The 22,383-nt window shown below is 54.6% G+C and overlaps 8 protein-coding genes across 8 annotated transcripts; 2 read left to right on the top strand and 6 right to left on the bottom strand.

Annotated features, from left to right (window-relative positions):
• Window positions 1-1,111: 1,111 nt before the first annotated feature.
• On the bottom strand, window positions 1,112-2,920 carry HMPREF1541_07986 (uncharacterized protein; the record flags this gene model as incomplete). Its single annotated transcript, XM_008722308.1, has 5 exons — window positions 1,112-1,331; window positions 1,439-1,689; window positions 1,803-2,008; window positions 2,172-2,643; window positions 2,759-2,920. The coding sequence occupies 5 exons, from the start codon at window positions 2,918-2,920 to the stop codon at window positions 1,112-1,114; spliced, it is 1,311 nt and encodes a 436-aa protein (XP_008720530.1).
• A 228-nt stretch (window positions 2,921-3,148) lies between these two features.
• Window positions 3,149-3,843, bottom strand: HMPREF1541_07985 (uncharacterized protein; the record flags this gene model as incomplete). Its single annotated transcript, XM_008722307.1, has 2 exons — window positions 3,149-3,417; window positions 3,468-3,843. 2 exons carry the CDS (start codon window positions 3,841-3,843, stop codon window positions 3,149-3,151), a joined length of 645 nt encoding a protein of 214 aa, XP_008720529.1.
• Window positions 3,844-7,351: 3,508 nt separating this feature from the next.
• HMPREF1541_07984 (uncharacterized protein) lies at window positions 7,352-8,439 on the bottom strand (the record flags this gene model as incomplete). The annotated part of the gene is made up of 2 exons (XM_008722306.1): window positions 7,352-7,958; window positions 8,003-8,439. 2 exons carry the CDS (start codon window positions 8,437-8,439, stop codon window positions 7,352-7,354), a joined length of 1,044 nt encoding a protein of 347 aa, XP_008720528.1.
• A 4,050-nt stretch (window positions 8,440-12,489) lies between these two features.
• Window positions 12,490-14,283, bottom strand: HMPREF1541_07983 (uncharacterized protein; the record flags this gene model as incomplete). Its single annotated transcript, XM_008722305.1, has 1 exon — window positions 12,490-14,283. One exon carries the CDS (start codon window positions 14,281-14,283, stop codon window positions 12,490-12,492), a length of 1,794 nt encoding a protein of 597 aa, XP_008720527.1.
• Window positions 14,284-14,624: 341 nt separating this feature from the next.
• HMPREF1541_07982 (uncharacterized protein) lies at window positions 14,625-15,720 on the top strand (the record flags this gene model as incomplete). The annotated part of the gene is made up of 3 exons (XM_008722304.1): window positions 14,625-14,995; window positions 15,049-15,463; window positions 15,517-15,720. 3 exons carry the CDS (start codon window positions 14,625-14,627, stop codon window positions 15,718-15,720), a joined length of 990 nt encoding a protein of 329 aa, XP_008720526.1.
• Window positions 15,721-16,807: 1,087 nt separating this feature from the next.
• On the bottom strand, window positions 16,808-18,174 carry HMPREF1541_07981 (uncharacterized protein; the record flags this gene model as incomplete). The annotated part of the gene is made up of 2 exons (XM_008722303.1): window positions 16,808-16,867; window positions 16,927-18,174. 2 exons carry the CDS (start codon window positions 18,172-18,174, stop codon window positions 16,808-16,810), a joined length of 1,308 nt encoding a protein of 435 aa, XP_008720525.1.
• Window positions 18,175-18,576: 402 nt separating this feature from the next.
• HMPREF1541_07980 (uncharacterized protein) lies at window positions 18,577-20,775 on the top strand (the record flags this gene model as incomplete). Its single annotated transcript, XM_008722302.1, has 3 exons — window positions 18,577-18,654; window positions 18,710-18,905; window positions 19,076-20,775. 3 exons carry the CDS (start codon window positions 18,577-18,579, stop codon window positions 20,773-20,775), a joined length of 1,974 nt encoding a protein of 657 aa, XP_008720524.1.
• A 28-nt stretch (window positions 20,776-20,803) lies between these two features.
• HMPREF1541_07979 (uncharacterized protein) lies at window positions 20,804-21,856 on the bottom strand (the record flags this gene model as incomplete). The annotated part of the gene is made up of 1 exon (XM_008722301.1): window positions 20,804-21,856. The coding sequence occupies one exon, from the start codon at window positions 21,854-21,856 to the stop codon at window positions 20,804-20,806; it is 1,053 nt and encodes a 350-aa protein (XP_008720523.1).
• Between the last annotated feature and the right edge of the window lie 527 nt (window positions 21,857-22,383).

Raw genomic sequence — 22,383 nt, 5'->3', positions numbered from 1 at the left:
AGCGTTGTTCTCTGACGTAGCGGCTACTTTTCTGACCGATTCCAGATCCAATGGTGCTCGATCCACTACTCCGATCGGAACCTGTGCTGGAATCATCCGTATAGCTGTCGTGACTGTCTGTCGGAGTGACGGTCCTGGATCTTGTGTCGCTAGGTCGACGATCATAGCAGACATACCAGGCACGCTCGGAACAATATCTCGGCTCTCTGCTGCGACGGCCTGAATCCTCGTCATGGTTCCTTCGCTGGGAAGGTCTCTTTTGCCACGGAGGCGGAGGCATGGGTGCGAAGAAGCCGCTATTTTCACTTCCAGTGCTAGAGGACTCTCCGTCGTTGCCATCGCCCGTGGTCCGAGAGAAGCTACTGGGGTCACCTGGCCCAGCGTGGCTTCTTGGACCCTCAGTAGGAGGTTGCTGAGTTGTCGATGTCACGCCCGTGCCAGATGTGAAGCCGGTGGCTGTTGTTTCGCTCGCAGGTGGGCGAGTCGGTGCCTGCTTGGTTTTACGAAGGGTGGGGGGTGGGTTGTCACTCCTTCTCGCCCGATCGTCAGCGATATTGCCCGGTGGAGGTCGTGTATTCTTCGAGGGTATCGTTGGCTCGCTTCGCTCGTCTTCGAACTTTGTACGTCTGTCCATTTCAACCGGAATGTCGGTCGTTTCGTCTGAGAGCTTCGCACGTCGGTCCATTTTTGTTTGATGAGCATGGATGAATGATTGCTGGTATCAGAATGATCCTGCGGGTCAAGATATATACAGCTGGACGGCTCTGGTCACTGCATCGACGCAGCGTCGATGCTGGAAGCGTTTGCTCGCAAGGGAGGCAATCGCAAGTATGCCGTATCGCCGTGCACTGCACAAGTCATGGAGATGAGTCGATAATGATGACGAGCAGCAGTCGGATGGTGTCGGAGAGTCATTTGCGAAGTGTGAATTCAGAATGCATGATACCCGTCTGTAGAGCACCGTTTGGTCCCCGCTGGTGCCCACCAATCATTTATATGTTTATTCCTAACAGAACTGCTCATTCTGCGTCCTTCGCCGTCGCCTTCACCACTTCTCCTATCCTGGCCCTCGAGTCAGCTTCTCAACGTCACAGACGACCAAAGCAGAAACTCACCGCCGAATGCCCTCCTGCAGCGTCGCTTCATCATAGGAGAAAACCATACGGTATCGACCCGGCTCCTCCGACTGATACCGCTCCCCAGTCGACATAACCACGCCTCCTTCCAGCAACCGCTTCGTCAACATCCTCTCCGCCGCCCACCCATCACCACCCACCTCATCCAGACGCAAGCAGGGAGACAGGTCCAGCCACATGAACAGCCCAGCGTTCCTACCACAATCCTCCGTGTCAGCACTACTTCCCCATCCCAATGCCACCTCTTCTCCCCCAGGCAAAACCCACCATCCAACACGCAAAGGAAAAAGCAAGGAACTCACCCTCCCCTATAATACCCCACGCCAGCCTCATCTAACAGCCCTTCCGCCAGCACCCGCTGCCTCGCCAACGCCGCCACACTCGACCTCAAAAACCCATTCATCCACCCCCTATCCTCGAGCATGCGCGCCGCGACCTCCATCGACAGGCTCGACGGGCTGCTGAAGCGGCAGACACCGCCACGCACGGCGCGGTGCAGCGCCTCGTTGTGCGAGATCAGGCAGCCCAGGCGGAGGCCGCCCGCCGCGTAGTCCTGTTGAGTGGGTGGGTGGGGTGTCAGTCCGTCAAAATCACGTTTGTTGGTGGAGAGTAGGAGGTTTTGGTTTCAAGCACGGCCAAGGGGAGAAGAGATGGAGTGTGTGTTACCTTGGACAGGCCGTACAGGACATGCACGCGCCGCGAATCGACGAGGCCGGCGTGGTCGATGGCGAGGACGGAGGTGAAATGCTCGTTTGCGCGCCCGGGGACCTCGTAGACGGACAGCGCGTAGATCTCGTCGCTGATGAGGTGCAGGGCGCGCCGCCGGCAGAAGTGCATCAGCGCCGCGAGGGCTTGACGGGAGTAGCAGCGTCCTGTTCGCGCATCGGAAGGTCAGTCGTGGGACGCTTGGTCGCAGGACGAAGCTGGATGGGGGTTCTGCGTTCCCGACTCTTTCCAGCCCCTGCCCGAGGGGCCGTCGAACTGCGGCAACGCCGCCAACAACACCAGTAGCAACCAGCATGCATGCATACATACCCAACGGATTATTCGGATTACACAGCACCACTGCCCGAACCCTGCACCCTCGACCTTTTGCCTCCTCAAACGCCCTCTCATACGGCCTCATCACGCTCTCGTCCTCTCCTCCACCACAAAACTGCTCTCCCCCATTGAACTTCGCATACACGAGCTCCACGCCCGTCCTGGCCGCGAAATCCGTCGGGAAGGCGCCGTAGTTGTACTTGGCCAGAAGGATGGCGTCACGGCTCGTACTCGCGTTCGCATCGCTGGCATGGTCGGTGGCGGGGCGGGGGTCGCAGAGCGTGAGGGCTAAGGCTTCGTTGAGGGCGGTGGCGCCGGCGGCGAAGGTTATGGATTCGGGGGTTAGGGATTGGTGGGAAGGGATGTGGAAGTGGGTGTTGAGGTGGGTGGCGGTGGCGGCGCGGAGGCGGGAGGTGCCGGTGTAGCCTTCGTTGTAGGAGAGGTGGGTTGAGGTTATGGGGGTCGACTGGTTGGGGGAGGGGGACGTTAGTTGGGAGTGGATATCGGCGTACGAGCATGGGGAGGAGGGAGATGACGGAGGGAGAGAGCGGAAGATGGGGACATGGGGGTGGCAAGCAGACATTGGTGTTGATGAAGGTGGCGAGGGCGTCGTGCATCAGGCGGTTCTCGGCGTAGAGGAACTTCACGGTACCATGAGGGTTCGTGAGTGGGTGGTATTCTTCGAGGGGCCCGTGGTCGAAGCCGATTCGGGCTAGAGCTTCGCCTCTTGAGGACAGAGACATGGTTGTGGTTGAGTGCAGGTGGGGATGGTATCAACGTGGTGCCTAGGAATTCAATAACCCATCCTAAGACGCTCTATAAGTATCGATTTCTCTATTTTCAGGACATGGCAGTCCTTTGCTAATCAGCCCGGGCTTCAAACACGCCTGCGCGTAAAGCATTCCCAAAGAGGAAATCATTACGTTCGAAAACATGCCACGTTCGCACCAGCCTCGTCCTCAGCTTGATCTTCATGTCATATCAACATCTACACTCTCACACCCCAGCGATGCCGCTCTATACCCAGCATGCACGTTCAAACCATTGGCAACGGGCTCCTCTGCCACGACACTGAAGCCGGCTCGTTTGAAGACGTGCTTCATGTTGGCATTCGCCTGCGTCGTGCACGCGCTGAAACACTCCACGCCTTCTTCATCCGCCAGCTTCGTTCCAAGCGCTACCAACGCCGTCGCGGCGCCTTGGCTCTGGTATGCTGGATGCGTGGCGAGGGCATTCAGCCCTGAAGCAAGTTAGGACCAGCGTTCGGCCACGCTAGGACGAATCACTCACAGTAATGATCTCGCCCCTGCATAACCGCCTCACGCATCTTATACTGCGCGCCCGCGAGCTTCATGCACGCCTCTAGATTCATGTCTGGACTGGGCTCGTTACTGGGATTGACGGCGCCCTCGGCTGGCGCGTCGTCCTTGTTGCGCTGAACGAGCCATTTTGCCCATGCAATGATCGGGCCGTCGTCGGCGACCACTTTGAAGACTTTCGTGTGTGGATCGGACATCTGGGAAGCAATATTGCGCGCCCACCACGCGCGGTTGGCGGGCGTGTCGGGGTAGCAGGTGCCGACTATAAGCTTGTCATCGGCGAAGGCTGTGAAGAGAATGTCGGCTAGGCATGCGGCGTCGGCGGTTGTGGCGGGGATGAGCTGCATGGTGCTGAAGCTGCCTTGGCGATGGTGGTAGGAGCATGGGGACTGCTCGGTAGAGACGCTCTGGATGTGGCACAGCGTAAGACATCCAGCGCCCGTTACATGAGCCTTTCAGGCGTCCAACCCCAGCGAACAGTCGATTATCCGGGCGCTGCCGGGCGTCTGAGTACGGCGGGAGGATCATCGTTGTATATCTTTGCCGAGTCTGCCTAATCGGCAAACTTGGCAAGGCAATCAGGTACGTTGCCCCAAGCCAGTCTGTACTGACTTGTCGAGTCTTCGGGCTTCAGTCAAAGTGACTAGATATCGTAGCTGTTTGTGCCGGGTTATGCTGTCTTTCGCTACTCGCGTGCCTTGGCATCACCGTTCTATCTGGCGCTGCACCTCCTGTTCAGCGACTCGGCGCATCGGCTGCCTGCAGAGCAACTCCAGATCAGTACATCCGCATGTTCTTTTCTCAGGCGTATCATTTTCTCCCATAATGCCAGTACACTGTGGTCATCCTCCAGCTGGGACTCACCGTTGATGGTTTCGTCACTGTAACTATATGGAACCCACCGTTTGAGCCCGCGGACTACTGCATAGGCGTCGGCGCATTGTCGTGACCAAACATTGCTGCGGCTGCAATGGGCATCCACCAGCTGTGCGGCTTATGCAGTTACGCCTACCTGTAGGGTGACCATAATCAAGCCACATCCGCGCAGCTGCAGTCTGACCGCAGCAACGACCTCAAAGTCGCTGTGGACACACACTTTCGCGGCAGCAAGTCCTCAATCCCCTAGCAGAACTGCAGTGGGCGGTTCTGACAGGCTGACCGCCCGGCTACTGTACCCCATGCCCTTCGTTTTTCGTTGACCACAGCCTCGGCCAATGCACTTTGAAGGTCTGTTTCAGCCAAAAAGTCGTCTTGGGCGCCCTCTAGAATTCAAGCAGCGGGCCATTACCGCAACAGGAAGGTGGTTGTGCTGTGCACAATGGTTTGGGGGCTGGGTGGGCTTTGCTGGGCTTGAGTTGGTGGCGTCCCTAGGCGATTTTGGGGCGGGCCACAGCGGCTGGCGGGGACCGGTAGTGGACTGTGGAACGCATGCTGCGCTGGCAAGTCCAAGCACGTTAATCTCGGGCTTTACTTGTGGTCATTATCTGCCGTTTCCTGGGCAGTAATGTCGGTATGCAGTGCTTGCGTACGATGCTGTCAATGTCCTCGCGCGTTGTCCAGATGGGCCCGCGGCTCCGGCGAGAGTAATTTGCATGGGAGGTTGTAGCATCAGTGCTCGAGCACACCCGGCGGCATGTCCCAGCAGTTTACTGTAGTCCCGCAAGCTCATCTGTTATCAGCCTGCGATTATATGTACACAAAAACCTCGACCGATTCCTATCCTCTCCCCGCCTCATCACAAGAAACACCATCACCATCCATCCCTCTACAATGCCATCATCTCACCACCTCCACCTCCACCTCCACCCCTCCCGTATCCTCGAAATTGCAAGGAACCCCCGTCCGGTCCACCACCGCCGCCGCCAAGTCCAATCCAAACCCCTGCCCCCCTGTAAGCCACCAACGTCGGCTTCCCAAACGCCATTGTCGTCATACAGGGTCCACTGTCCACCACCGGGCGGCCTCTATCAGTGACCCTGTTGCATCATCTCTACCCTTTCTACCAATATGCACTTTCTCACAACATTGGTAGGCGGCGTGTGAGATTAGGACGAAATAATGGGGTATTTACTCGGCCGTTGCCCCGTCGCGTATTAGTTCCAACGACAACGGAGACGCTTGCACGAGCGGAGCGCTTCCATGATGGCTGATTCTACAGAGTAATGCTTCTTGCGTGTACGTTGTGCGTATGACGACCACCGGCGATGACGAACGCGCAACGACAAGCGACGACGCTTACTTCGCCCTCACCACTCGTCAAGGTACACTGCCTCTGAAGGTCTTGAAAAGTCCAGCACATTTTCCTTCCCATTCGTCGACACTCGTCATCGTTGCGCGTGCTTCTTTTCTCTCTCCCTCTTGCTCGCTCGCTTCGCCCTAACCGGCCACTTTTATTCAAGTTATCCGTACATGCGGCAGCCTCTTGAACCTCAGAACCCACCAAAAAAGCCCACCAAAAAACTAATCCGTACTCCGTAAACCACGTCATTCTTTGTTTGCCATTGTGACCCTTTCCCGTTTCGTCTCCCCCGTCCGCACGTGCTCCTCCCTCCCATACCTCCAACCGCCTCGTGTCAACCCCCTTCACCCTTCACGCTTCAACGAATCCGGCAGTGAAACTTGTAGGATCTCTCTCTCTATCTCAGAAACATGATCGCCGAATGGAGCCCTTGCCCCCCCCCCCCCTCTCCCTCCCTCCCAACGCGCGCTGTGTTTCCAAAGAAGCTCCAAGGCTGTGTGGGCCCCGGGATTGAACACCCGTAGTGTACATATATTCTCGTTGGACGAACGAAAAATTGAGCACATGTACATATGATGATGGAGCTCCGGTACTCCTCCTGTCTGAAGTACCCGTGAGTACCTGGTAGCCGGGATAATCAACACAAGAATCAGAAAAGCTTCACTTTTTCTTGTTGTGTTGTTGTCACATCTCCCGCGAAAAAAAAGCTCCCCACCTGTAGTTCTACCTTAAAGATCACATATCTACTGTATACCGTGGCTTACGGGGCGATAAACTCGTTTGCTGCCACCCGGCTCGCGAGTCAAAGAATGTGTACCTCCGTACCAAATCTCCACCCCAAGCTCCAGTGCTGACACGGAGGGAAAAATGAGGCTCAAAATGCACGGATGCGACTTTGGGGAAATTATGTCTAGGATTTCAATATTTTTGATTGATTCATTCTCTTCATGGTTGCATACCCACTTATTGCGCAATCGGATGTTGATTGAAGCAAGGGTGAGCAGATACTTCACTAACCGCTCAGAGTCCCGAGAAGTGACCCTCCCAGTGTGGACTTCCTGTCTCATTCCACTAATATTACGTAGCGAGTGACTTTGACGCTGGCGCATGTACGCGCGTTGACGTCTCAAAAACCTTTTAACGAACGAATTGGGGGTATCGTTTCGAAAGGCAAATTCCATAGCATAGCAAAACCGGTTGCATCTGCACCCAGATCAATTGACCCTGCAGTGATGATCTTCGTCGCCAATGATAAACGCCTGTACTGTAAACATGACGCGTCGCTGGTCGCGGGTGGATGAGGGGAACATAGCTCCTCACAGTACCATCGAATTCCCGTCCAAAAGTCCGAACGGTCGCTTGATTCAGGGTATCAAATCATTGTCAAGCGCCGTGGATCGATTAAATCAAGCCGTGGTATTCGCCCGAATGTCCTTGGCGAGGCGACTGGCGACCCGCGTCTTCACTTCCGCCTCTACACGCAACTGAGCCTCGTGACACAACATGGTGTTGTCGTCGTCGGTCTCTTCTAGCGTCTGTTTGGTACTGTTGGTACAATGCCGTTCTTGCGGCTGACTGATGATTTTGACGATATTGTACATCTGGCGTGTCATCATTTAGTCGTCATGGTCGTCGGATGTAGTCGAAGAATTTTCGCCCTTGTGTACCTTCTTGTGTCGTCGCAGGTTGGACACAACCGAGAAGTGACGGCCACAGCCTTCCACCTCGCACGCGAAAGGCTTTTCACCAGTGTGGCTATACATGTGCGTCTGCAGCGAACTTGGTCGCGTAAATCTCTTGTCGCATACTTTGCACTTGTGCTTCTTCTGAGTGTTGGCTGAGAGTTTGGATGAGAATTGTCCCATCATAGACTGAGGAGCGGGGGGACCCAATGGAGCGCCGAGCAGTTGAGATGGTCGGGGTAGTGTTCGCGAAGCCATCGAGTCGTAGCCGGCATCGCTGGCAGCTGAGCTATAGTCGGTTGCTGAGTCGGTCGCTGAACCAACGCTTGACGCGTAGTAAGGATAACCACGGCCAGATTCGTTCGAAATTGAAGAGTGAGAAGATTGAGCTGGGAAGCCATAAGAGTCGGTTGAGCCACGAGCACGCGCTTCGTATATGTTGCGGGGAGTAAGGTCTTGGAGGTTCTGATGGCTCAAGGCGAGCATGCCTCTGGACGCATCAAGCTCACCAAAGCTAGCTTGCGCAGCGCGGGCGGTATCACTGTCAAGTATTAGTGTGGCTCGATGGAAAGATGCTTGACTCACGGTTGTGACATTTTGCGATGCTGTTGATCATGTTGCTGCTGCTGTTGCTGTTGCACCAGCGACTGGGCATAGTTCATTGGCGGGTATGCAGCCGAGTATTGCGGCGCCGACGTTGCGGTGTAGGTGGGTTGCTCCGAATATGTTGATCTGGGAATGTCTTGTCCAACACTTAGTCCATCTGCACTGTACCCGAGATTGGAGAACTGGCTACCTGAAGCTAACGGCGCAGACACAGGCGGCATGTGCGAGTAAGGCATCGACAGCGCTGGTCGTTGCGTATCTGGCTTGGACATTGCAGAGTATGTCTGGTTGGTGTTGCCAGTTTGATGCGACCATGGGTCGCTGAACTGGGGTGGGGCGTGCATGGTGTTGGGATACATCGGATCAAAGGAGATGCCGCCGTACTGACGACCTTGGTTGTCAATGACCATAGTCATGAGGGCAGTTTGTGAAGATAACGCGTAAGGAGCTTGCTGTTGCAGGCTGGCCTTACGACGACGTGGATGGTAGTGTTGATCTGTTTACGACCCAGGAGATCGGAAAGCTGAAAGGTTGAAAGAGAGGATCGGCGACGGTTATGTAGAGTCGATGTGGAGGAGATGGAGATTCAGATGCCAATGGGGCAGCCAATGCTGATCAGTCGACGATCTTTGCTGTTGGTGTAATAGTAGGCGTGTGCAGCGCCCCTTTCCCTAAGATAAAGGCGGATAACCTTAGCTGCTGGGAGGACGGCAGATCTGCAAGATTGGCTGGTGTTTGGGAGAAGTTTCCTTCTGCTGATGGATTCGATACAAGTGGGTGTTTGTTTCAAAGCTGGAATGCAGGACCAAAGTTGAAGCTCGAGGATCAGCAATGTGTGGGGAATGCGAGGATGATAAGTAGTTTTTGAGCAGCGGTCGTCAAGCTATGATGCTGGTGGTGGAAGGATGTGGTAATGGACCCTTTTCACTTGGGCTCAAAGTCCAAGTTTTGGGACAAGTGCACAATATGCCAGTAGACTTTGTGGATGCAGGGCCGGTTGGTAGCTCGAGATGATTCGAGTCGTTTGGAATTGTGGTTGGGCTGCCAGAGGCCGAGGGGGGAGTGGTTTTGGTGGTGGATATCTGAGGCCGCCGCTTGAGAAGCACCCTGGCACCCTGGGACCGCACCCTGGACAGCCTCCGGTGAACGATGTCGGCCCTGCAGCAGCAACATCGTCATCGGAATGCTGGATTGGAGCGGGAAGTGGCCGTCGGCCCACCTTTTGCAGAAAAGCGGAGGCAGTCGCTGGTCGAGTGGCTGCCGGAAGGCGCAGGGACCGCTCTTGCTCCCAGGCAAAGTTCACGTATGCCAAGCGCATGATCTCCCATGGCTTGTTGACCCTTGCTCGCTAGTTCAAGCCACCACCGTAAGTCTGCAGTCTTGTGCTCCCGTTTTCTCCCAGCGCCAAAAAGAAGGGTTCTCTACCGAAAAGCCACAAAAACAAGTCCCGAGTGCTCTGTCTACGTTGTGTACGGATATGTCCACATCGACAGTCACGCACCACCAATCGTCTATCCAGGCCCAAGCGGTAGTGCGAAAATTAGTATCGTTTTATTTGCCTCCCCGAGGCTCAGTCTGCACGGACGCTGATTTGACGGCCTTGCTAGACCCTTTGTAGCATCTATCACACTATGGCGTCTGAATGCAGTATGGTCCGCCTCACCGCTCCCCGCTGTCCACACACAGTTGAGAACACAACGGTCTGGTCGACCGAACCCTGCAGGAGGCTGTACTCTACTGCGGCTTCCTCAGTGGCAAAAATTTGTGCGCTATCTTTGTAGTCCTATACCTGCCCAAAGAGATGGCGGAACGTGCAACAAGCGAACGGAAACCCTAACGGAGCGCCGCTTGAATTGCATCTTCCTGTGGATGTCCTTTTTCTCCATACAGAGTACATGGTGGTCGTCAGCACTGCCTCAATCCAAGCGAACCTTACCTTGTGCTAAGATACGGAGTATCAGTTTGCGCAATCAAGCAATCAAGCAATCAAGCAATCAAAGCCAGGTCGGCGCTTGCGCACATTGGTCCCGCTACAACGACTCAGCGACATTCGCCAGCCGAACCTGAAACGAAGCCAAGACCCATAGCAGCGATTTCATCCTCCGCCATCAGCCAAACAAGCTCGGGGATTTGCACTTAGTGGCCCATCCTCTCTCTTCTACCGTGAAGCCTGGTACTCTTTTCGGTCTGGTGAGCTGACTGCTTGCGCATTGCTGTCACTGTTGGTGTGACAAGACCTGTCTTCTCTGATCAACTGCTGTCGCACGCACCCAAGAAGCTACGTCATTGTAATTTGGCCAACACGAACCCAACAATGCCCGCCCGATATCGCTCTACAGTACACCACCAGACTTTGCCCCTATCTTTCGCTTTTATCATGCCCGCACGTTCAATGTTGGACTACTGCCTCACTGCTTCGTCGCAAACTACTCCCGGCTGACACGGCACCCAGGCCAAGCTATCCGTCCCCGTCTGTTCAAACGCGGGCAAGCGGCCCCCTCAAAGATTGAATCTGGTGGCGTTTTTAAAGTTCTGATGCGAGTTCAACCCCCAACGTCAAACCGCAAACGGCAACCTCTTTTCGTCCCACTGCTCTCGTTCCTCCGAGCCTTGGAGCTTGGGCTTCAAGGCTTGAACCAAAGCGTTCGACACGAAGCCGCTTGTGGCGTCTCCGGGTACTCGCAACTCGTCGACGCGGACCTCCATTCCTACCTTCAGATGTAACACTCCTCCTCCAAACTGACACTTTTATGCTTTTTGGCGTTCCGGCATCTGCCCTGAACCTGTCATTCTGCACTTCTACGGTAGTTTTACTTAGCTTGCTAGAATCCGTGTCCGCTCCCAACACACCTTTCCTCTTCGTCGCGCATGCAAGGCAAGCCATCTCCGCCGCCCGCTTTTTAAGAGTGGACACCCCCCTGCTCCGTGCCAGTACCCTTGTCAAGCTTGATCAATATGATCGTCGATCAGTGCAGAATGGAGAACGCCGAACCGACGCCACCCGAAGAGCCCCCTTCCTGATTCTCCACCAAATCTGCAAGCCCTCCCCTCCCAGCTGCAGGACCCACTATCAGGCGAGAGAGAGCCTCGACGAGCTAACTTGACCGCACTTTTCGGTCTACAGCTAACTAGTATGCCGAATCCTAGACTATCAGTTCTATCGAGGAATCTAGAGCGTCTTGACAGCAGCAAGGCCCTGCGGCATGCAGATATTGTTGCTACGTGTTTGGTACAACACACTTGTCAATTCGGAGGTGCAATCTCCCTTTTGGTGTTCAATAGTTTCTCTGCAACGGCATTCGAGAAATGATTGATTGTCCGTTCTAGCTGCCGCGCATGGAATCGCACGATTGTGCGTGATGAGCTGTGTTGTCCGTGCGCGCGCGCAAGGTCTTTTCCCATCGTCCCCTTGCAGCTCACGTCGCTGGGTACACCCGTAGTCAAAGATACCCAAGCCATCACATTTACTCCCCTCGCAGCGCGCGTACAGTCAAAATGAAGGGCTCCAATAAAAATTCAGCCCAACATTCCTGCGCCAGCCAGGCCACCTGCATACAGTAGAAGAAGTACGTACAAAAAAGTGAGGTCAAAATAAGCCCTCGAGAGATCGCCGCCCTGTGCCCATCACTGCCCATCACTGCCCATCACTGCACATCACCCGTTAGGATTTTCCCCCTTTCCTTTTTCTTTTCGCACGTCAAAAAGATCATCGCATGGATCGACCCGATCGCTGACAATGCCCACCATGCAACCCGCCTATCCCTCAGGCGGCCTTCTTCTCTCCCCACAAAGCGGTAAAAACCAACCACGTGTAGAAAATCTCATGATGGGACCAGGCTTCGATGAAAAGTGAAAATCCTTACTGCTTGCGCACACACACAAACACACAGAACACGAGGAGTCTGCTGGGCGGGTGCAGGCACCTGGGTGCCTTAGGAGGGGTTTTTTCTCGCGCACGGGTGCGCGCTGATCCAGCCCCAGCCCAGCCGCACGCACGCACACGCGAAAAATAATCTCTCGGATATCACGGAGTCTTTCTGCACACTAGGAATGTCACTCTCAAAGACTCGGCACTGCAGAATAAGTGGTATCTGCCGCCATAATCGCATGGCCTATACTCTCTAGTGCGCTCCTGCGGGCAGTGGAGCATCGAGACCAGATTTAGTCAAGTCTTTTCAAGACGCTGCTGCCTTTACATCGCAACTTTAAACTAATGTCTTAAGCTGTCTCAGAAGCTAGGCCTAGTTTAAGGACTGTGTCCAAGAGGCCGGGCATCTAAGACTTGATGTTCATCACAAATCGAGGCCATTGAGGACGAGCTGCAGCCATCCGGCCAGAACTGGAATCCGCCCGGTTTGAATATCGGAACAAGAATATGGTGGCCTGTGTAATGAAGGTCCTCCTACGAAATTACGACACACAATCGGCTAGTGTGCCATGACGAGCCGTAAAGAGCTTGTTCAGTGTTACTTTTGAGATATCCCAAAAGGCCAGATGCGAGCCCACATACGCCTCGGCCAACTTGGCCGTGGCGGCAAGATTTCATCGAGACCGTACAGACGAATTCTCCCGGACGCCGCTCCACTATCCCAGTCGTACCAGCATATCGATTCCTTCGTGTTGTGATTTCTCTTGATGTATTCCAGGAGTTTCAACGTCCTCGGATTGCCCTGTTTGATGCTTTCAACACAGGGCGTCACGTCGCCTCTCAGCAGGATCAGTGCCCGCCCCAGAATCCCCTGTGGGTCTTCAAAGAGTATGGAACAGGTTCGCAGAATGTGTAGCAGTAAGATTGCTGTGCTGGCTGTCATCCACAACAGCAGCGCCAGGAGGACTCCGGCGATGGGGACAACCACGTGTACCTTGTTTGTCGCGATTGTCAGCGTGCCGTTAGCCTGTCGAAGTGGCACAAGGGGTCTCAGCAGCTGTGTCGAAGCCACGGATGCCCACAGGGTGCTGTAGGCTTCAGATGTGGCGTTGAGATACGCTGTCGGGTCAATGTTGGTCTCTGGAGATAGCCTTTGGGCGTATCCATGCACGACGTTGCCGAAAGTATCCGTATCAAGGTCATTGCTGAGCACGGTGAGCGTATAGTGCTGCAGGTTAGTATGGAGGGAGCGCAGGTACAGGCTCGTGATTTGTGACGAATTGGCAGGTGGATTGTCGATGCCCTTGAGCTCAACGGGACCGGTCTCGTCGAACACTGCCGTTACGTTAGTGCTGCTGTTCCAGTATCTTGGCCAACAAGAGATGACCGTTATGTTGCTCAAAAAATTTTCGCTGTCGCGCGAGTAAGCCGCAGCGAAAATGCCGACTCGATCTTGCGGGTCTTCGTCATTGCCGCAGGTCTGGGACCATGTCTTCGAGTACATTCTGCGACTCTCGCTAATCGGCCATTCAAGATCGTTGACACTAGACTTCCGATCTTCGAAGCTAATAGCCACCGATCCAAATCCCTCAGCACTGCTGTTGGCTGGTTCTATCTGGAGCGCTGTGGAGTCGATTATCTGACAACCTGGTTCAGCAGCTGATACGAACGCTGCAAACCTTACCTCACCAGCCTGGGATGTAGCTTGATTATAGGACGGTTCCACGCTGGCATTGTTCTGCATCCAGATAGGAGGATTTGCGCCGTGGGATAGCATTGCACTTGTGATGTCCAGAGCAGGCTGCAGATTGGCACTCCGCAGAGCCGAAAGATCCATACGATTCGGGCTGAAAAGATGTATGTCTGTGGATATCTGCGTTATCTTTGCCGCGAAGACATTGGACATGAGTGGGGCGAGGATCAGAGTGGCAGTCAACTGTGCCAACATGGCCATGCTGAGGTGGTAATGCTTGTTGCGCCATGCGATGAACCAATTGTACAGTGTCTGGTATCCGGAATATTCCAACAAGATGGTGCGTCGGACATTGCGTGCTGATTCGCAATCATGGTTCAAATCGACATACGGTTGCCGATCAGCAGCGGCAGCAAGCGTTTCGCCATACCACATTGCAAAGAACGCTACCAGGATCGGTGGCAAACCTGTCCATAGTAGACTGCTGTCGAGCGGCACCGTGAGGAACGAGCCCAGCGAACGCTCGGACGCTTTCGCAAAACCGTTGTTTTTAGAAGACACCACCAACAGCGCAATGATCGTAGCAATCAGGCCAAGCTCCACGAAGAGGAGAGCCACGAGGGATGGAAGCCTCAATGGAACCGGTCTCCATTCTGTAGTACCCGGCGGGAGTCTCGGTTTCTTTCTGAGTCTCGACATTGTACGTGCTATATTATGGTAGAACATGACCATTAATCATATGAGCTGGAAACGATGATTGACGGTGTACAAGAAGGTAGATTTGGGGCTAGCCTAGCCCCTTTATCTCCAACCCAAATGCCACAAAAACTCGTATATATTGCGCCACGGTCACGGCTTTCGATTGATGGCAGTGTTGACAGTTGATTGCAGCCTTAATATTGGTGAATGCATGATGGGGACTCACGCCGTGGGGTTTTCAGAGTCCGAAGAGCAGGTGATCTGTCTTCCACATAGCCCAGACCAGCCGCTACTCAGCCATGATGCGGTCCGATTTGGCCTGTCACTCTGGATACGCCACCATGAAGATGGCAGAGTCTGCCTCGCGACAGCCGCTTACGAAAAGCTATGACACTGCCTTTGCCCGCTCATGTATCAGCAGTATAAATTATACGGGGTGGATGGGTCTTCGAATAGAGATGACCTCTGTAAAAGTCACCAAACTCATGATGTATTTCAAGCTCGTTGTTCTACTCTTCGTCACCGAATTGGTCGATGCTCAACACACAGAGAATGCTGCTCGCTGTGTCGCCAATAGTCCCATCACTGCTTTTGATGGCTGCAAAGCCTGGGACTCTCTGGTAACGTCGTGCGGCAGCTACGCTGAAACCTCGGACGCCGATGGCTACTTCAATTGCTATTGCCAACAGGCATATCTGAATGCTCTATACGAGTGAGTAAGACCACAACCAACGTACGATTAACACTCTCTAACACGGCTTGCAGTTGCAGTAATGAAGAGCGTCTGTGCCTGCCTCAATCTGTGTCACAGATCGATCTTGGATTCGTCGACGACTACTCCTCGTGGCACAAGTGGTGTGATCCCGTGGTGATCTATAGTCCCACAACGCCGGTTCTGTCTTCGATCAGTGTATCCTATGATCCGAGGGCGTGTCCGGCCGCCTCGACTGCTTGTGAGCAGATGTCCTACTCACGCAGTCAATGCCTTTTGACCGGCGAAACCAGCGACACTACCGCCTACAGCTCTTGTGTCTGCGATCCTGACATACTTTCACTGGAATACACCTGCAGTGTGCTTGGGAATGTCAGTTGCCTACAAGTCCCCGCTCATCTCGATCAGATAACCGGGTATTCCCACTGCAGCAACATCAACGCGGTCCTGACCATTCCTGAATCTTTGGTAAGCTTTGACCATGGTCAGTGCCTAGCCATAGCGTTGACACATCCTCACAGACAGCTTCTCTTGGGCCCGGCACGACAAACCGGGTAACGTATTTTACAGCACCTTCAGCAAAGGCCAGTCAAGCAGGGACCAGCTTTCCATCAAGCACTACGGTCTCAAATAGAGCTAGCTTCGTGAGCATCAATCGTATCCGAACGTCAAAACAGCTGCTAGTCCTGTCGATCGTCTGGACATGGCTCGTTCTGGCCATCTAGATCCACAGCTGCCTCCAGGGTCAACCCACCAAAATGGACGAATACTTGTCGACAGGAAACATTCTCCAGAAGAAATTTAAAATTCTACATCTAAGCTCCAGATCTAAGGTTCTCGCAGCGAGTCGTCCCGTGCCCTCTTGGTGACCCACATGTGGTGATGTGGGGGAACAAGTTGGCCACCTGCCGTGCCGTTGAAGCCAGGTTCTCGTAGACCGGGATACTTCTTCATCGAGTAGTGTATAGTCCATTTCCTCGCCAGCCTGTAACCCGTACTCCTGAGCACGTCCGCCACACAAATGGTGATGCCGAATATTTTGAGGCTGCGACATGCTCCAGGCGCTCTCCTGTCGATGACGATGTGTAAAGTCCGAGCGTGCTGAACTTCTTTCCACAATCCGGAAAGATGCCCAACCATCCGAAGCCATCGAGCTTGTCGGAAACTGACGTATCCGATCGCGGTGCCACTGACCGGTCCGACAGGATCTGATGGCGTCTGCTGCACTGCATTTCGACGGACGAGGCTGGCTGACTTTTACGAGAGTTGTGGCTTACCCCGCCCGTGTTACACGTCGATCCTTTCCCATGCCTGGGATCACCACGATGACGAGGTCAAAAGCGTCGCGGATGACTGGGAAGAAGGAAAAAAATAATATAATCAATCATGCCTCTTTACGTGGACGTGGCGATTAGGGCCATCCCAATCAACTTGCACTCGCCACCCTAAGAGCTCGCCGCGATTTCGCCTGCCCAATTTCACTTTGACCCCAGTCACCTGGACTAGGCCTCGGGGTCGCTGCGCTGAGCGCATGCCTTGGAGAGCTGAACAGGAGCGCCCCATCTTGCTTCAACCATGTCAGTCGTACATATTTTTCTGTACACAAAAGCCTGGTGGTCTTTTGGCCCGGTAAATGTGTGCCGGCTGGCAGCTGGAGGTAACATGCAATTTCAAGAGCTGTGCTATGCAATCGTGTTGTAGAGGTGATGTTTTTCTGTCAGATTGCTCAACTCTACCTAACGCCTGCAGCCTCCTGGTTGGTGGTGGTTGGTACCTTTGGCCCCGATGATATCGACAGTTTCCCCCTCCGACTTAGTGGATGCGCTTGAGCTTCTCTGTCTGCCAGTGTATCCGATCGTCGAACTTGTCGCTCTGTAAACATATTAGCATGAATCCACAGAAAAAACAATGTCGCTCCAGCATCGACTTACCTTGTCGCCTATCCGCTCAATAAGCCGGTTCTGGGACTCGATCTCCTCGCCGGTCGCCTTTGCCAGTAAATTAAGCCGCTTCGCCGCCCCCGACAGATCGTCCAGGTTCCGATCGATCTCGTCTTCCATACGATCATCATCCGAATCCGCCTCAAATTGGTACTTGGAGCGCTCCGCCAGATTGGTTTTGCGCGGACCGCTTGGCCCACCAGCGTTTTCGAGACCTTTGAAGTTATTGTTCATACGCTGCGTAGTCTTGAATGCTTGGTCACGTGAGGCCTCGCGCTGTTCCCGTTCCATGCGGTGGCGGTCCATGATCTTCTCATCCTTCTCCATCTGCCGTTGCTTGGCGTTGAACGGATTATTGACGTGCACGGCAAACATGCTGCGGTTCAGTGTTTTGAGCTCGCGCTGCTTGTCTTCTGAGATATTGACCTGATTGTTTGCAATGTCGAGGTTGCGATCTGTGTTGTGCATACGCTCGCCCTGTGCACCAAGGCGAGCAAGTGTGTTGCGGCCGGTCTCTTCGGCTTGAGCGGCAATGCGGAGGGCATTGCGTGTGGATGCCACATCTTGCTGCTTCATAAACCTGATCTCCTGCTTGGTGGCTGATATGTCTTCCTCCTCCTCTTCCTCGGCGGTCAACTGCCTGTCGCCGTAAGCTCCGTAACTAGTGTCGGCTCCAGATTGATCAGCATTGTTGTAGCTGTATTCAGGAGGCATTTGTTGCTGCCTTTGCTCGATCCGCTCACGGGCACCACCGAACAGCTGATCTCTATTAGCATCAGGAGCATCCTCGTAGCTGGCAGTTCGACCGAGGCCGCCATAGCCCCCTGAACGAGCAGCACCAGAAGGCTGTGGTGCCCCATAAGGATTGCTTCCGCTCTGTTCACCGCCGTAACCTCCTCGCGCGGCATACTTGTCAGGGCCGTAACCTCCACCCCCTCCTCCCGATTTGTTGTCACGGTAGTCATTCGGAGGGCCGCCATAGCCACTTTTCTCCTGCGGTCGACCCATACTACCATAGCCACCCTGACTCGGTTGAGGTGGCCCCTGATATGATTGAGTAGGGCCCTGAGAAACGCCTGCATTCATCTTGGCCCTCGTATAGGGGTCTGCCGGAATGGTAGGCTGCGCATAAGGGTTGCCAGACGGAGGGGCAGGCGACTTGGACTTGGACGACCGGCCGCCAAAAAGAGCCTTTCTACTGGAGTCGTCATCGCCATCTTTCTTCTTAAGGAAACCCATGTTATTGACTTGCTTCTGAACGCTCGAGTGATGTATTCAACGGCAAAGGCGTGCTTTTGAAGGACGACTGATAGCGGGAGCGAGAGTGACAGTGGAGGGATATATGTTAAGGAGGAAGTAGATTCCCTGCTGTATCAAACGTAGGAGGCAGTCCCAGCTGAAACGACCGACGTTGTCTTTGTGGCGCGGTGAATGCTGTGCCTGCGTCGCAACCCAAAACGGCCCCGCTGCTTCAGCACGGCGGTCAGCGGCCTGGACCTTGGCTTGCCGGGCTTGGCATTGGGGAACAAACTTGCCAAGGCTGCTGTCGCAACGATCACCAACAGCATCGATGCTGTCCGAATTTCAACATCGCTGCGCTACCAATACCCACCTTCGGTCTACGTCGCGCGATGAGCTGCGATGGTTCCGAATATCGTTCGGGAAGCCGATCATATCCGGGAAAAGGCGAAGAAAGATCTGCTTGGTCTCCTTGAAGGCGTGAGTAAGGCAGCAGCTGTGGCGTCCCAGCGACGACATATTGACCCCTTAGCAGGTTAGGGGAAAGAAGAACCTTGTCCTCAGCAAGAGCCTCACCGGGCCGTTGGGTCTATTTGTTGGGTTCGCGACACTCAAGGATTATGGCGTGGATAAGGTGTTCGAACTTGAGAACGATAATACGGATTCTTCTCAGCGGAACATCGTCTACCTGGTCCATGGCGAGAAAGCTGGCCCTGTTCAAGCTGTCGCTGGTAAGTGTTTCTACCCTGATGGGACACACAACGAGACTGCGTAGATTGCTGCTTCCACTCTTCGTCATCGGTCTAAGCTCCCTACAGCGACCCGCCGAGCTTGCAATCACATCGTCTTGCGCCGACCCACCCCCGCTTGTAGACCATCAGAGAGTGCTGACAGTTCGTAGAGCAGATCAAACGCTTACCGCGGAATGAACACGAAATCCACATCTTCTGGGTACCCCGACGCACGTTGGTCTCTAACAAGATTTTGGAGGATGAGAACGTGCTTGGCGACGTGAACGTCGCTGAGCTATCGCTCTTCTTCCTCCCTCTCGAGAATGATTTGTTGTCCCTGGAGATCGAAGACGCCTTCAATGATCTCTACTGGCGACATGATCCGACCTCGATTTTCCTGGCGTCAAAAGCGCTTATGCAGATTCAACAGCGGCACGGGTTATTCCCACGGATGCTTGGAAAAGGTGACAACGCTCGCAGGCTAGCATCGCTACTCCAGCGAGCTCGCAAGGAACTCGATGCCGACGAGGCGGCCACGCAATACACCAACATGCCGAGCACGAGCATTGAGAGCCTGATCATCATCGACAGAGATGTAGACATGGCAACACCACTTCTCACACAGTTGACGTATGAGGGCTTGATAGAGGAGCTGATCGGGATCAAACATAATCAAGCCGAGATCGATTCATCCATTGCTGGAGCAGGGCCGCAGCAGAGAACCGCGGGGTCATCCTCGACCGCGGCTCCAGCGCGTCAGTCGTTGAAGCGTAAGATCAAGCTCGACAGTGCAGATACATTGTTTGGCCAGCTGCGATCGGCCAATTTTGCTCGAGTGGGACCAATGCTCAATCAAGTGGCTCGACGGTTGGAGTCTGATTACGAGGGACGACACAACCGGAACATTAACGAACTGAGAGACTTCGTCAATAAGCTACCTGGACTTCAATCTGAGCATCAGTCCCTGGGCCTGCATACCAATCTCGCTGACGATATGATCAAACACACCCGGTCTGACATCTTCAACAAGGAACTTGAAGTGCAGCAAAGTCTCGTGGGCGGCGGAGATCCGTCGTACCAGCATGATAATATCGAAGAGCTAATTGCACGTGACGCACCCATCGCCACTGTGCTGAGATTGATTTGCCTCGAATCCACCATAGCAGGCGGATTGAAGCCTCGCGATCTGGAGTCCTTTAAGCGCCAAGTTCTTCACGCCTACGGCTACCAACATCTGCTCACGCTCAACGCACTGGAGAAGATGGAGCTCTTGTTGCCGAGATCAGGTGCCAACGCGCTCCTGCTGCCCGTAGGAGGCGCTCAGAATGGTTCGGGCACTAAGACCAACTACACGTACCTACGGAAGGAGCTCCGACTGATCATCGATGAATACAACGAGAATGATCCCGACGACATCGCCTTTGTCTATTCCGGCTATGCGCCATTGAGCGTGCGCCTGGTTCAGTGCATCTTACAGAAGCAGTATCTGCAAACACTGCATAAGTCACCCTTACCTCTCACTCCATCAAGCACAGGCTGGACCGGGTTCGAAGACATTCTCAAATCAGTTAAAGGACCAACTTTCAACATTCTACAACGTGCAACAGACGAGAAAGCAGGCAAGGCTAAAGCGTCCTTGACGGGAAGCGCCGGTTGGAAAACAATCTTCGTCATGTTCCTCGGCGGCATCACCTTCACTGAGATCGCCGCTCTTCGCTTCGTCAACAAGAAGCTCGAAGAAGCCGGTCAGCGCCGCAAGATCATGATCTGCACCACCGGCATCGTCAGTGGGCGGAGTATCATGGAGGGCGCAATCGAGAAGTCAACCCTGGGCTCGGGCATACAGCAGCCGGCACAGCCGCAGCAATAATTCCATCCTCGATTATCAACAAACAGTCTCAAATTTTAGCCACACCTTTCTCACCCTCCTTCAACTTGAAAGTCCCCCACACGCCCGCATGATCCGTGACCCAACCCTCCTCCATTCCCTCCTCCTCCCTTAACACCCTCTCCACCTCCTCATCCCCAACCTTGACCCCCAAGCCGAACCGTTCGAACCCTACCACCTCCACCTCCCCACCCACAAACAACTTATCCATCCGACTACACCCAAACATCTCCCTCTGCTTCGTCGGCGCCATCTGCCCCCACGTATACCCCTCCTCGCTATCCTCCTCACCCCCCATCTCCAAATACGCATCCCTCAGCCCATTCTCCACATGCAGCGTCCGATCAAACGGCTGAATCGCGTTGAAATCACCACCCATGACCCCGCCCACCAGCCCCTGCTCCCCCCTCGCTTCTTCGCCCACGAGGAACCGCGCCGCCGACGCCACCTGCCTCGGCCGCTTCGGCGGCTCCGCCACCAGACTCTCCAGATGCGTCGTGCAGAGCCGCACCAGTTTCGCAGCCGCCCCGCCGAGCACGGCGACGTCCACGAACAGAGCGTCCCGCTCCATACCCGTCGCGGAGTAGTGCACGCGGAACACCTTGGTCACGGGCAACGTGCGGGGAATGAGCATGCAGGTGCCGTAGTACCCGCTCTCCCAGTGCTGGGCGTCCAGGTCGGTGAGGTGGTAGCGCTCGCGGACCCAGGGCGTGGCTTGTAGCAGCGTGAGGTCGGACTCGAGCATTTCGTTGAGGAAGACGATGGCGGGGTGTGGGATGTTGGTGAGGAGGGAGTGGAGGTGCGAGAGGGCGGCGGCCATGCGGGGGGTGGGGGAGGGGAGCATGAAGTCGATGTTCCAGGAGAGGATGGAGAAGGTGGTGTTGCTGCTGGTGGTCTGGGTGGTCGAAGTGGTCTCGGTGGAAGTAGGTTGGACTGCTTGCCAGGTCTGGGTGGTGGGGGAGTAGCTGTAGAACGGCTGTGGGACGGGCTCTTCGCGTTCCCAAGGCAAGGAGGGCTTGCGCTTGCTCTCGATGATCTGGATGATTTCGGAGAAGTTGACCATTTTGCTGGTTGTGGTGTTAATGTTGCGGGTCCTTGGGGTTGGGCTCGGGAAGGAACGTCTGGGATGCGTAGATGTTAAGTATTGTGGATTAGATGGGTTAGCTGTACGGATTGGAAGGCGACAGTGTGGCTTCTGGCCGAGTCGTATAAAGTTAGACCGGTACATATACCCCCTTGGAGGTAAGTTCAGAGCGGTGGGGTGGAATGATTTTCAGGCGTCAGCTTACCGGCAATGAGGCGAAGCCGAGGATGTGGAGTGCAGTGGCCAATCATGTTGCATGAGACCATGTCACGAGGGGCCGGCATCTTAGAGACACGGGTTTGAATTGATGTATTAGTACTCGTGGAGCTCTGTCTAGGCGAAGCATGTCATGGGCTGCTGAGGATCTGGGCTCGTGAATCCTCTGCTGCTACTGCGTCCATTGTGGTGCCTTATTGCCTAGTCCTGGTATCGGTGTGGCCTGTGATACTAGTACTGCTATATAGAAGTGCACCAGGCTTTGTCTTTTGAGTGTGCAGCCTAACAAG

Source organism: Cyphellophora europaea (genome assembly GCF_000365145.1).
Source record: "Cyphellophora europaea CBS 101466 unplaced genomic scaffold supercont1.8, whole genome shotgun sequence".
In the NCBI taxonomy this organism is placed as follows: Eukaryota; Fungi; Ascomycota; class Eurotiomycetes; order Chaetothyriales; family Cyphellophoraceae; genus Cyphellophora; species Cyphellophora europaea.
This window is presented reverse-complemented; position numbering and strand designations above follow the sequence as displayed.